Source organism: Xenopus laevis, chromosome 4S (assembly GCF_017654675.1).
Source record: "Xenopus laevis strain J_2021 chromosome 4S, Xenopus_laevis_v10.1, whole genome shotgun sequence".
NCBI classification, from domain to species: domain Eukaryota; kingdom Metazoa; phylum Chordata; class Amphibia; order Anura; family Pipidae; genus Xenopus; species Xenopus laevis.
Window position 1 is genome coordinate 115,340,701 of NC_054378.1, and position 12,414 is coordinate 115,353,114.

Here is a 12,414-nt window from a genome sequence, read left to right on the forward strand (position 1 = left end):
GGAGGTTTGGCAGATGGTACTCTGGTGTTAATATCTTGCACTTTAGAGGGTCAAATATTTAATATTTGCAGCTGGCTCGGTGCTACTGTGAAAGCAAGAGATTAAGAGACTAGTATTTCAAAGATCTAACAGTAGCAATTATGCACTATATAACATGGCTCATAAACTAAAGGCCCCCATACACAGGCTGATAAAAGCTGCTGACATACCGAGTCGGCAGCTTATTGGCCCGTGTGTGGGGCCATCCAACGGGCCTCCCTGATCGATATCTGACTGAAAGTCGGCCAGGTCTCGATCGTGCAGGTTAAAAAATCCCGTTGGATCGCGGCAGCATCTATGCGGTCCTGCGATCTGACCGCCAGCATCGTATCCATTATAGGACCCAACGATCGGATCATCCCGATATTGCCTGTTGGGAAAACAGAACCGACTGCTACTGGAGCCTATGGATTTCGTCTGGCCAACAATGCCTCGTATTCCGGATCCGGGGAACTTGCACCAAGAAACACCAACGAGTGGATCAGAATAACAAGTTCCGTTTATTGTAGTCCAAACATAGGCTTATATAGGGTATAAGCAAAGACATCCCAATATAGTGACGTATTAGCATAGTATATGTCTTGTAATAGGTTCAGCATTCAGGATAGAAAAGAGAGAAATAACAGACAAATATGTGCGTGCGTATAAGCTAAGATATTTTGGCTAAGGTAAGCTGATAACATTTTTTATGGTACATGATGCTGCTTTTGCAAGGTTGTCTAAGAAGAGACAGTACAGGGTCGTACAGAAAAACAAGTACAGAGGTCTGCAAGGATTGGCACGTATGCATGTCAACCTTTCATTGCCCACTTCAATGTGGGCATATAGGGGAGAGATCCGCTTGTTTGGCGACATCGCCAAATGAGGGGATCTCTACGTCTATGGCCACCTTAAAGGGATATTTTTGTATTTAATTTTGAAATCTGACATGGGGCTAGACATATTGTCAGTTTCCCAGCTGCCCCCAGTCATGTGACTTGTGCTCTGATAAACTTCATTCACTCTTTACTGCTGTACTGCAAGTTGGAGTGATATCACCCCCTCCCTTTATCCCCAGCAGCCTAACAACAGAACAATGGGAAGGTAACCAGATAGCAGCTCCCTAACACAAGATAACAGCTGCCTGGTAGATCTAAGAACATCACTCAATAGTAAAAGCTAAGTCCCACTGAGACTGATTCAGTTACATTAAGTAGGACAAAAGAACAGCCTGCCAGAAAGTAGTTCCATCCTAAAGTGCTGGCACAAGTCACATGACTGGGGCAGCTGGGAAACTGACAATAAAGGCTATATTAATAACTTTAACTTAAAATTACAAGTAGAGCTTGTTACTCAAAAGACCATTCCTTCTGCAGCCTGACGAATTATCCCCATTAAATATTTAAGGAGAAGGTGCAAAAGTGATGGATTCTCCCCCCCCCCATATTAAAATTTTTCATAGTCTCAGAACCGAGGATATGACACTTACCTGATATTAATCTACTAACAACAACTATCTGCCCTTATAAAGCTACTAATATTGGACGGTCAAATGTTCAATTCAAGTGTCTTAGGTTAATACTGGGCAGGAAAACTTAACTGAGATGCCAATGACAGTGTGAAATATTAAATTGTGATATGAATTGCAACATGACAGGTGTCAACCATAGGCTGGACTAGACTGTAGTTCTGCTAATTTCCAACTCAAGGTAATTTGCAGCCTGAGGGTTCACAAGTCTCGTAGTCAGAGGATGTGATTAGCTGTCTACTGACCTACCCAACAGCAAATCTCCAAAGACCTCTCAAGACACCTGTAATGATGCCCCAGTTTGCTGGCCAATTACCCCTTAAGGAAAAGCTAAAGTCACAGTGCCCTCCAGTTACTATTAGGTAGGAATGCTGTAAAATCCCCCAATAAATTGTATGTTGGGGTTCTTGTAAGGCAACACAGCCTGAACATTTTCCAGCTCAGTGGGCAGATGACCCAACTCTTGCAATTACTGTATTTCCATTGAATCCTATGGGAATCGCCTGCACTTGTGGGTCAGGCAATTATTGCTCCAAAATGCACTGGAGTCAAAAGACAAGACAGGCCATGAAAGCCTGGGTCTTTAATTTATTATTAAAGCTTTAAAAGACCAATGTTTTCAGGACAGACTTACCCTGAGTATGCGTCTGCATGTCAAGCGCTAGCTCCATGGGAAGGACGGAGTTAACAAGAGCAGAAATAATTGATGCATCCAGATTGCACATGGCACCGAAACACTTCAACAGCAGCAGCCGTAATGACACTCGGTGCTCCTATCAAACAACACACTTATGTCAGGGTATGACTTGAGCAAACATATGTGCACTTAAATATTTAAGCATTGGGCAATTGCCATTCTGGGCTTTTGCTCTTATGCGTTAATTAATTTTACATTTTCTTGTGTACTCAATACTAGGGCTTTCTAATGACCAATTTTATAGTCACAGCAATTACCATTGCCAGAGTATGCTTTACTGTGCAGAGTAACATGTACTGTATTAATCAGCAGGATTTACATTTAATACTGCTCCCCTTGGAAGAGTCATGTTCCCAATACTCACAATGAAACAGCACCTCTAGAAGCCTAAGCAGAATGGCCCAGCAAAACTCATTACATATCAATGCAAATTGTCAGTGTGTTCACAGAAGGTTTAAATCAGTTGCATCCATGTACCATAATCCTAAAAAGAAATTGGGTTGGGTGCCAGGAAGGACTGGGCAGGATATATAACTGGGTGTGAACTTACTATATCAGGGGCAAGGCATATATAAGGAAAAATGTAATATATACAATGAATAAAGTAACCCTATTGTAAAATATAAAGATATTATAAGTCACAGAGGAGTTCCACGACCATATAAAAGCACGAGGCTGAAGGCATACATGCTTTTATACAGGTCATGGAACTCTGAGGTTACTTCTAATATCCTCATATTTTCCCACAAGGGATACTTTATTTATTGTACACAAGTTTTAGTGAGTCATGTGACAAAAATGACATCACTGAGCTCCGTTTAAAACTGATGACATCACTAAGAGTCGCTTATAAGGATATTATTTACAGGATATTCATGCCTTTTGTGTATTATAAGTAGGGATGCATCGAATCCAAGTTTCGATATTCGGCCATTTTCAGCAGGATTCAGATTCGGCCGAAACCTTGTGCCTGGCTGAAGCGAATCCTTAAAATTATGTGACTTTTTGTCATGAAAAAAGGAAGTAAAAAAGTTTTTAGCTGCGCGCTGGGTTCTCTTTTTCCCTTCCCCTTATTGATTTGCATATGCAAATTAGGGCTCGGATCCAGTTAAATCTTTCACAAAGGATTTGGGGGTTCGGCCGAGTCCAAAATAAAAAATTTGGTGCATCCCTAATTATAAGGATATTATAAATCATCTAGGAGTTTCATGTCCATATAATACAGATCATGAAACTCCAGGATGACTTCTACTACCCTCATATGTTGAAGCTACAGTAATTTTTCTAATTAACATATTTTAGGGAGTCATGGGACACAAATTGCATCAAATAGCACCCATTATAAGGGATGACATCACAAGGATATAATTTACAGGATAATCATGGCTCTTGTGTATTATATAGTGAATAAAGTACCCCCTCTTGTAAAATATAAGGATATTATAAGTTACCGAGGAGTTTCATGACCATATAAAAACACGAGGGAGTCATGTGACAGAAATGACATCAGAACTCACCGTTTTATAAGGATATAATTTACAAGATATTCATGGCTCTTGTGTTTTATATGTATATATGGTTATGTCCTGATTTTCAATTGGAGAGAAGGAGATTTATTCATATGCTACATCATTATCCTCATCCATATTTCCCTTGACTTACCAGTGACCGAGCTGGCTCCAGTACCAGAAGGAAACCTCATTCAAACATACAGTAATATTAATGAATGTAGTAGAATAATTAGAATGCGTGGCCATTACTAATTCGATTTACGAGGCCTAATCTGTAATTGTACAAACAATCAGTGGAACGCTTTTCATTGACGGAAAAATTAGATTTTTCAGCATTCTTTAGCAAGCGTGAATCAGTTATTAATTACGGTGTTCGGCAAAATGCTGAACACAAAACAAATTCGTGGAACAAGGCCAGAAATTGTTCCCATTTTTTTGGAATCTGGCAGATGCTTTCCTTGATTGCGGTCTACACACATCGATAAGCCTACAGAATTCATTGGCAGGGAAGGTCTGAAGCTCCACTTACCATTTGATAATAAGCCACAAGGGAAAGAACGGCCTCAAACTGGTTCCTCTTGCACATCTTCTTGCACACTTCTGGGTCAGCATCTGTCTGAAAGGAAACAAGGAGGTGTTTCTCATACTTGCTGGATACAGAGTCTCTAGGTTCTGGAATGCACTGCCATATCAGACTGGGGGTGATCATACTTATACTGTAGATTTATAATCTGAATACTGTGGGATGTCAGAGTCACATCATCATCACATCTTATTGAGAACAGTTTTTGTTTTTACTAATGGGATTACAAAATAAAATAAGCGCATGGAAGCTGATAAGGAATCTTGTAATCAGCAAGTCAGTGACTATGGCAGGGGGTTGCAGAGAATTGGAAGCCCCAAACGCTGTCCCTGATGACTTCAGCAGGATACCCAGAGAAAACAAACTGCACAAACAGGCATTACTGTGCTACCTGTGCTCACAGGGTTGTTCTGAACATCAAAGCCCAATGTTTCCACTGGTTACTAGATGTAAGCAGTATTTCCTGTAAGTTGCCGCAGCTATGGGAGACACAACAGGGTATTTTAAGAGACCTTTCACTTAAAGGCAAAGTTATAGTCTCTTGTTGGTCCCTGGCCTATAACTGAAAGACATGTCAGAAAAAAAATTGGGTCCCATTAATATAAAAAAACAATAGGATCAAGACTGATTTATGAACACTGCAAACCTGTTAATATTTAGCTTTGTTCCGCTGAATAAAAACACCCACCAGTATCAGGAGCAACTCCTCCAGGTAACAAAGAATCACATTTTCATCTTCGTACAGGGCCCAGCTGCGTTGCTGAGCGTCATCTTTGTGTCTGGCCAGATCGGCAAATATCACTTCCATGCGCTGCTCATCATGGCAAACCTGCCCCGAAGGTAATCCCGAGCCCGAATCCTGTCAATAGAATACACAGATTTCAGTTCTTTTGTCAATTTATCATCGACTTTAAGTGGGTAAGCTGCTTAGCGCTGTATAATCAGGGCCTAATCCTCTGATCATATAATTTGTGCTATTTTCCTTAAAATGGATACCAGTGCTGTGCTAGAGCTTTCACAGGAGACAATTTTTTTGTGTCTCTTGAGCTTCCCTCAAATACAATAATGCATCTCATCAGAAGCTGAGGGCTATTTGTTAACCTTTGCAGTCAATGGAAAGCAGTTCCTACATTCACATCCAAGAGCTGATTTATTAACATAAGTGCAACCAATCAGCCTCTGCAGTACAGCACCTATCTTTCACAACTATGTCTGCAGCTTATTGGCCAATGTATGGGACCAAAATGACTGGCACTGGACAGGTCTGAAAATACCATTGGGTGAAGATCTCATCAGGCTACACGTTTACTCTCTTTTATCTGTATAATAAAAGTCCTTTTCAAATTAAACATGAAATTCAATTTATATTTTTTATGAAAGCATTCATAGCTGTTGTAAGCTCATTTAAAAATCTCAGCTGTCAATCAAATATTGTCTGCCCCTCCTCTATGCCTTAGGCATAGAGGCGGAGCAAACAATTACTTTCACTTTCAATTCAGCACTTCCTAGATGTCACTGCCCTCCCCACATTCCCCCGTCCTCTTCAACATTTAACTGTGTAGCGAGGGCATGGGGATGGACATCAGGTCCCCCATTCTGGTGCACAAACAAGATTCTGAGATAATTTTGTGCACAACAGTGTAACAGTGTGCACAAAATGGCTGCTGCCTGCTTGCTATTATTATGAGTTGCAAGAAACAAGATTCAAATAATTTATATAGTGTAATTAAATTCACTTTGCTTGACTAATGTGATAAACTAGGATTTTGAATATTTTTTTTGGGTGACAGGTCCCCTTTAAAAGAAGTAGCAAAACATTTATAACAGATTGTAAGCTCTACAGGGACAACTTTCCTTCTGTGCCTATTATCTCATGGCATTTAAAGGGGTTGTTCAACTTTAAATGAACTTTTAGTATGATGAGCGATATTCTGAGACTATTAACAATTGGTTTTCATTATTTGTTTTGGAATTATTTCGATTTTTATTCAGCAGCGATCTGATTGCTAGGGTCAAAAATGACCCTAGCAACCATGCACTGATTGAATAAGAGACAAGAATATAAATAGGAGAGGGGCTGAATAGAAAGATGAGTAATAAAAAGTAGCAATAACAATACATTTGTAGACAGAGAGTATTTGTTTTTAGATGGGGTCAGTGAACCCCATATGAAAGTTGGGAGGAGTTAGAAGAAGGCAAATAATTCAAAAACTATAACAAAGGCAAAAATGAAGGCCAATTGAAAAGTTCTTTAGAATTAGCCATTCTGTAACATACTATTATCCAGTTTTTATTTTTACACTGAACTGTTCCTTTAAGTCTCTGCATATTCTTCTTCATATTCTTCGTGCTTTTCCTGCTTCTTTGTGTTTTTCTTTATTGCAAAAATGCACAGTACTGTTTATTCTAGTATAACTATATAATGTTATACTTAACATACATACAAACATGCAAATATTTTCTAAAAACAAACCCAAGACTGAAACTGGATTACACGTCATGCCTTGCTATGCATAATTATCAATGCTTCGCTAACTACGTGTAATAGAATATAAACAGAGATAAATGATCAATTCCCCATTTCACAGCATGCAAAATGAATATGCACAGATCTACACAGTTTCTATCTCCTCCTACTCCAGACCCCTGCCATTAGATCTACCATCCTCACGTCTGCTGCCTGTACTGCACATCATTAGCAGTCTCACTTATTAACAAAATGATTTTCTCATATAATGGGAATATAGAAATAAACGGTGCAAGGTGGCTATAGATATAACATTACTGTCTTTATTCAGTATAATATTGCCTCTGAGCATTTTTAAGCAACATTTTTGGGGGTACAAGCAGTCCACACGTTGTTGGGGCATCTTGTGAACATCAGAAAATCCTTTGCCATGGGCACTCAAGTTACATTCAGAACTTTTCAGCCATTTTACCACTGCAAACGTTTGATACAATACCCTTATACGTTTAAAATGAAAATAGAACCAGTTGGTTTATATAGGTTGCTTAAAAACATATCTTTTTAAGTTCTTGAATGCACATCTGAAATACTTTTCTGTCCAACTATTTAATGCTTGGTCTCCATCTGCTGTGTGGATGGTTTTTCTTAACGGGCATTGGGTTTCTTGTATCTGCTCTGTACTGGTGTTCCAACACAACTCAACTTTAGCTTTTGCCTTTAGGATTTTTAAAATGTATACACTCAAGGCTTGGAACCTCATGGCTCAAGAAAAACATATTGGTAGGAAAGAAAGGTGTCCCAATGTAGCAGACAGCACCATCAAAGAGTATATTTAAAAAGCCTTAATTTGCTTCTCATGGCTTTTTGATCTGGATAAATAAGTTTCAGGCCAGTAAGCGGCTGGCTGATTGTTTGCCTAAAAAAGGAAGGTGTGCTGGGCCCAGGAAGATGGTGAATAAGCAAAATATTTCACATTGCCCTGCAGTCAGTTTGACAGCAGCCTCTTAGCCTGAGAAACACTATGCTAGATTGATATAGGACTGAGGATCTCCAGGGATGTTCAAGGTCTGGAGCAAATAGGAAAGCTAGGTGAGAAAAGATAGATGTGTAGGCTGGGACAATATAGTATAAAGGAGAAGAGTGTTTCTGTAAATTATAGAGATCTATTTTTCAGAGAATGACACTTTCCCTTTTAAAATGGCAACACTCAAACTGCTCATTAATTATACATAAAATAACAAAACGGCAGCTGTTAAGTTTGATTGTGACCACTTAAAAGCCATCTGTAACCCATGGAAGAAGAACACAACATGGTACGCCCAAACAAACGTTACATGCCAGTTGCAATTACATGATAGTCAGATACAGAGTCTACAGCATAGGGCCAAACAAAAAGAACAGTGTGCAGCACGTATGGGCTACTAGACCGGGGGCAAACCCTGTGCCTGTTATAGATTCTCTAAATATATCCTGTTACTGACAAGAGTTCTTATTGTAATGCAAAAATGACCAGTACTAGAGATGTCATATATACAAGATAAAGAGGGACTGCACTCATGAGGTCATCACACAAAGTGCTTTATTGATCCAATGGAAAGCCCAAAATTTAGTGACCTTCATCAGCGCCATAAGGATAAACATATGGCTTATATATCAATTAATACTGATAAAGGTCACTAACACTCAAAGTTCCAACTTGTACTCAGCACACTGCACTGTAGGATATTAACCAATTAGCAGCTAGGCTGACCTGATAGAGATACGAGGCCTGTCTCTGCTTGTGTGACTGAAGGGCTGTGATTGGCTATGCCTCTCCTACTGTTCTTTTGGCAGGGACGGTTAGAGCACACCGACCCCTCATTTGAAACACGGACAGGGACCAGAGAACATCTATGGCAGTGGTCCTCAACCAGTAGCTCATGAGCAACATGTTGCTCTCCAACCCCCTGGATGTTGCTCCCAGTGGCCTCAAATCAGGTGCTTATGAATTCCAGGCTTGGAGGCCTGGAGGAGAAGTTTTGATTGCATAAAAACCAGGTGCATTGCCAAACAGAGCCTCAAAATGAAGGTTGACAATCCACATAGGGGCTACCAAATGGCCAATCACAGCACTTATTTGGCACCTCTAGAACCATTTTCATGCTTGCACTGCTCCCTAACTCCTTTTACTTCTGAATGTTGCTCACGGATTCAAAAGGTTGGGGATCCCTGATCTATGGGGAGCTCAAATAAAGGGCCTATTTTTGAAGATAATATTGATTTACGACCAAAAGTAAAACCAGCACCATATAGTATACATTATTGCCTACAAAACTAGGGAGGTTCCATTTATCCTATTTGTCTCCTTTAATGTAAAAGCATCTCACATATGATTAATGCCTTGCCACATTAACAGAACATTAACCTCTGTCCTTAAGCATATTGATGACATCATACCCACAGAATGACCTCATCTATAAGGCAATACAGAAACAGACAGAGGCTGTTTTGTTGTCATTTCTTTAGCTATGAAAGGCTTTTTACAGCTATGCTAATGCGCATTAGCTATTGGCTTCACATTATGCCAGAATGCTTCTACCTTTATCAGCATGAAGAGAAGGTCAGGTAACAGTGCATGGGATGGCCACTGATAGGTTCATTAGTGTAGGCCATGGGGGGCAGCAAATAGTTATAACCCCCTACTTGAAAAATTCTGTGTGATCTTCCTAAGTAGTTTTCAGGGGTAGAGGTTATGTAAGATAAGAGAGAAGGAGATAAAACTATATTGTAGAAAAAACAGTGATAAGAAAGAGTGGAGGCTAGTGTAGAAAAATCTCTATGGAAGTTGTCATATTCTAGAGCTCAAACTCTGTTTAGGGCTTAAAGATTCCAGATGAGAGACGGTTTAAAAAAAAAAATAATAATAATTCTACACATTAAATAACATTGAAAGGAATGTTACACCTTGTCAGCGTCTGACATATGAAATAATTTTAACGCTTAACAAATTCAATTCTTCTTTTAAACTGCAATTTCACTCATGAGTGCCATACTGTTATTAGTTTATATTTCCACACTAACGGCATTTGCCTCCCCAAGAAAATGAGCACAGGCTGAAGTATAATGAGACACAGATTCCTGCACGTATCAACCTTCTGTGAACGAATTAAAAGTTAGAAAATGATACAGGCTGGCATGAGACAGTGTCAACTTACCTGGGAAAATGTATTAAGAAAGTCCAATGTTATGTGCAATACTTCTCCAACTGGGAAACAATTTAAATTAAAGGGATACGGTCATGGGAAAAAATTTTTTTTCCAAAATGAATCAGTTAATAGTGCTGCTCCGGCAGAATTCTGCACTGAAATCCATTTCTCTAAAGAGCAAACAGATTTTTTTATATTCAATTTTGAAATCTGACATGGGGATGACATATTGTCAATTTTCCAGCTGCCCCAAGTCATGTGACTTGTGCTCTGATAAACCTCAATCACTCTTTACTGCTGTACTGCAAGTTGGAGTGATATCACCCCCTTCCTTTCCCCCCAGCAGCCAAACAACAGAACAATGGGAAGGTAACCAGATAACAGCTCCCTAAGGGCTAGTCCACACGGGAAGATAGCGACGCGTTTGCGGTCGCGGCGGCAAAGTGCCGCGACAGTCGCCGCGACCGGCGCAGGCGACAGTTTTGTATGGGCGCCTATGTAAAAACGCCTGTGCTAACCACACGAGGCGATGCGCTTTTCAACAGTCGCCTGAAAAAGCCTGGCGAGGCATTTTCAGGCGACTGTTGAAAAGCGCATCGCCTCGTGTGGTTAGCACAGGCGTTTTTACATAGGCGCCCATACAAAACTGTCGCCTGCGCCGGTCGCGGCGCTTTGTCGCCGCGACCACAAACGCGTCGCTATCTCCCCGTGTGGAATAGCCCTAACACAAGATAACAGCTGCCTGGTAGATATAAAAACAAAACTCAATAGCAAAAACCCATATCCCACTGATACTCCTTCAGTTACGTTGAGAACGAAAAACAGAAGCCTGCCAGAAAGCATTTCTATCCTAGTGCAGGCACAAGTCACATGACCAGGGGCAGCTGGGAAATTGACAAAATGTCTAGCCCCAGGTCAGATTTCAAAATTGAATACAAAAAAATCTGTTTGCTCTTTTGAGAAATGGATTTCAGTGCAGAATTCTGCTGGAGATCACTATTAACCGATGCATTTTGAAAAAAACATGTTTTCCGGTGACAGGATCCCTTTAAATTCATCATCATTCTATCCCAGATTGTATACTAGATTGTATACCCAAAAATAAACCATTAGGTTTTTAACTACATACATAAACTTCCCAAGGATCTCTGATCTGAACTCCATCCCAAATTAAAGGGACCAAATTAGAGTGAAAAACTGCCGAAAAACTTGTTGTTTCTGCATACTGTATTGAGCGTTTTTCATCATCTATATATGTCTTTTATTTGCCTATCAACGCTTATTTAGCAAAGCTGTAGTCGAAAGTGCTCCATAACAATAAGGTTTGCAATCATATGCTTGGTGTGGCCTCCCACCAGCTCTGCCAAATTGTTTTTTTTTAAAAAAAAAAATCAAAACCCATATTATGAATCAAGCAATGCTGTCCTTGCACCTTTCCCAGCTCCTTAGCTGCAAGCATGAACAGAGACATGATGTTATGTGACAAATATGAATGAACCATTAAAAAGCCTGCAAAGCCCCAATTCCACAATTATTAAAGGAACAGTTCAGTGTGAAAATAAAAACTGGGTAAATAGATAGGCTGTGCAAAATAAAAAATGTTTCTAATATAGTTAGTTAGCCAGAAATGTAATGTATAAAGGCTGGAGTGAACAGATGTCTAATAAAACAGCCAGAATCCAACTTCCTGCTTTTCAGCTCTATAACTCTGAGTTAGTCAGCGACTTGAAGGGGGGCCACATGGTACATTTCTGTTCAGTGAGTTTGTAATTGATCCTCAGCATTCAGCTCAGATTCAAAAGCAACAGATATGACCCATGTGGCCCCCCCTCAAATCTCTGATTGGTTACTGCCTGGTAACCAGGGTAACCAGTCAGTGTAAATCAAGAGAGCTGAAAAGCAGGAAGTAGTGTTCTGACAGACATGTTATACATCAAATCATTCCAGCCTTTATATATTACATGTTTGGCTATATTTTCTAACTAACTATATTAGAAACATTTTTTATTTTGCACAGCCTATCTATTTATACAGTTTTTATTTTCACACTGAACAATTCCTTTAATACAGACCACTTTGCAAAGAGAACATGGGAAAAACAAAAATCAATAAAGAAATGGGATTCGTTATCTGGAAACACGTTATGCATAAAGTTCGGCAATTACGGGAAGGCCATCTGCCATAGATTTCAAATAATCCAATTTTAAAAAAAGTATTTCCTTTTTCTTTGTAGTACCAGAATGGGACCTGTTTTCCAGAATGCTCGGGACCTGGGGCTTTCAGATCTTTCCATAATTTGGATCTTCATACCTTAAGTCTACTAGAAAATCTTGTAAACATTAAATAAACCCAATAGGTTGGTTTTGCTTCCAATAAGGATTAATTATATCTCCGTTAGGATCAAGTACAAGGAACTGTTTTATTA

At 39.6% G+C, this 12,414-nt stretch overlaps 1 protein-coding gene across 3 annotated transcripts in view; it reads right to left on the bottom strand.

Moving 5' to 3' along the window:
- The window catches only part of nckipsd.S (NCK interacting protein with SH3 domain S homeolog), a 66,724-nt gene that overhangs the window by 16,107 nt on the left and 38,203 nt on the right, over positions 1-12,414 (bottom strand). For 2 of the 3 annotated variants that reach the window (XM_041591309.1, XM_018259589.2), the window contains exons 6-8: positions 5,026-5,196; positions 4,284-4,370; positions 2,181-2,319 (exon numbers count right to left, since the gene is read on the bottom strand). In XM_041591309.1, the coding sequence (XP_041447243.1) occupies positions 2,181-2,319; positions 4,284-4,370; positions 5,026-5,196 (397 nt within the window). 3 annotated transcript variants of the gene reach the window in all.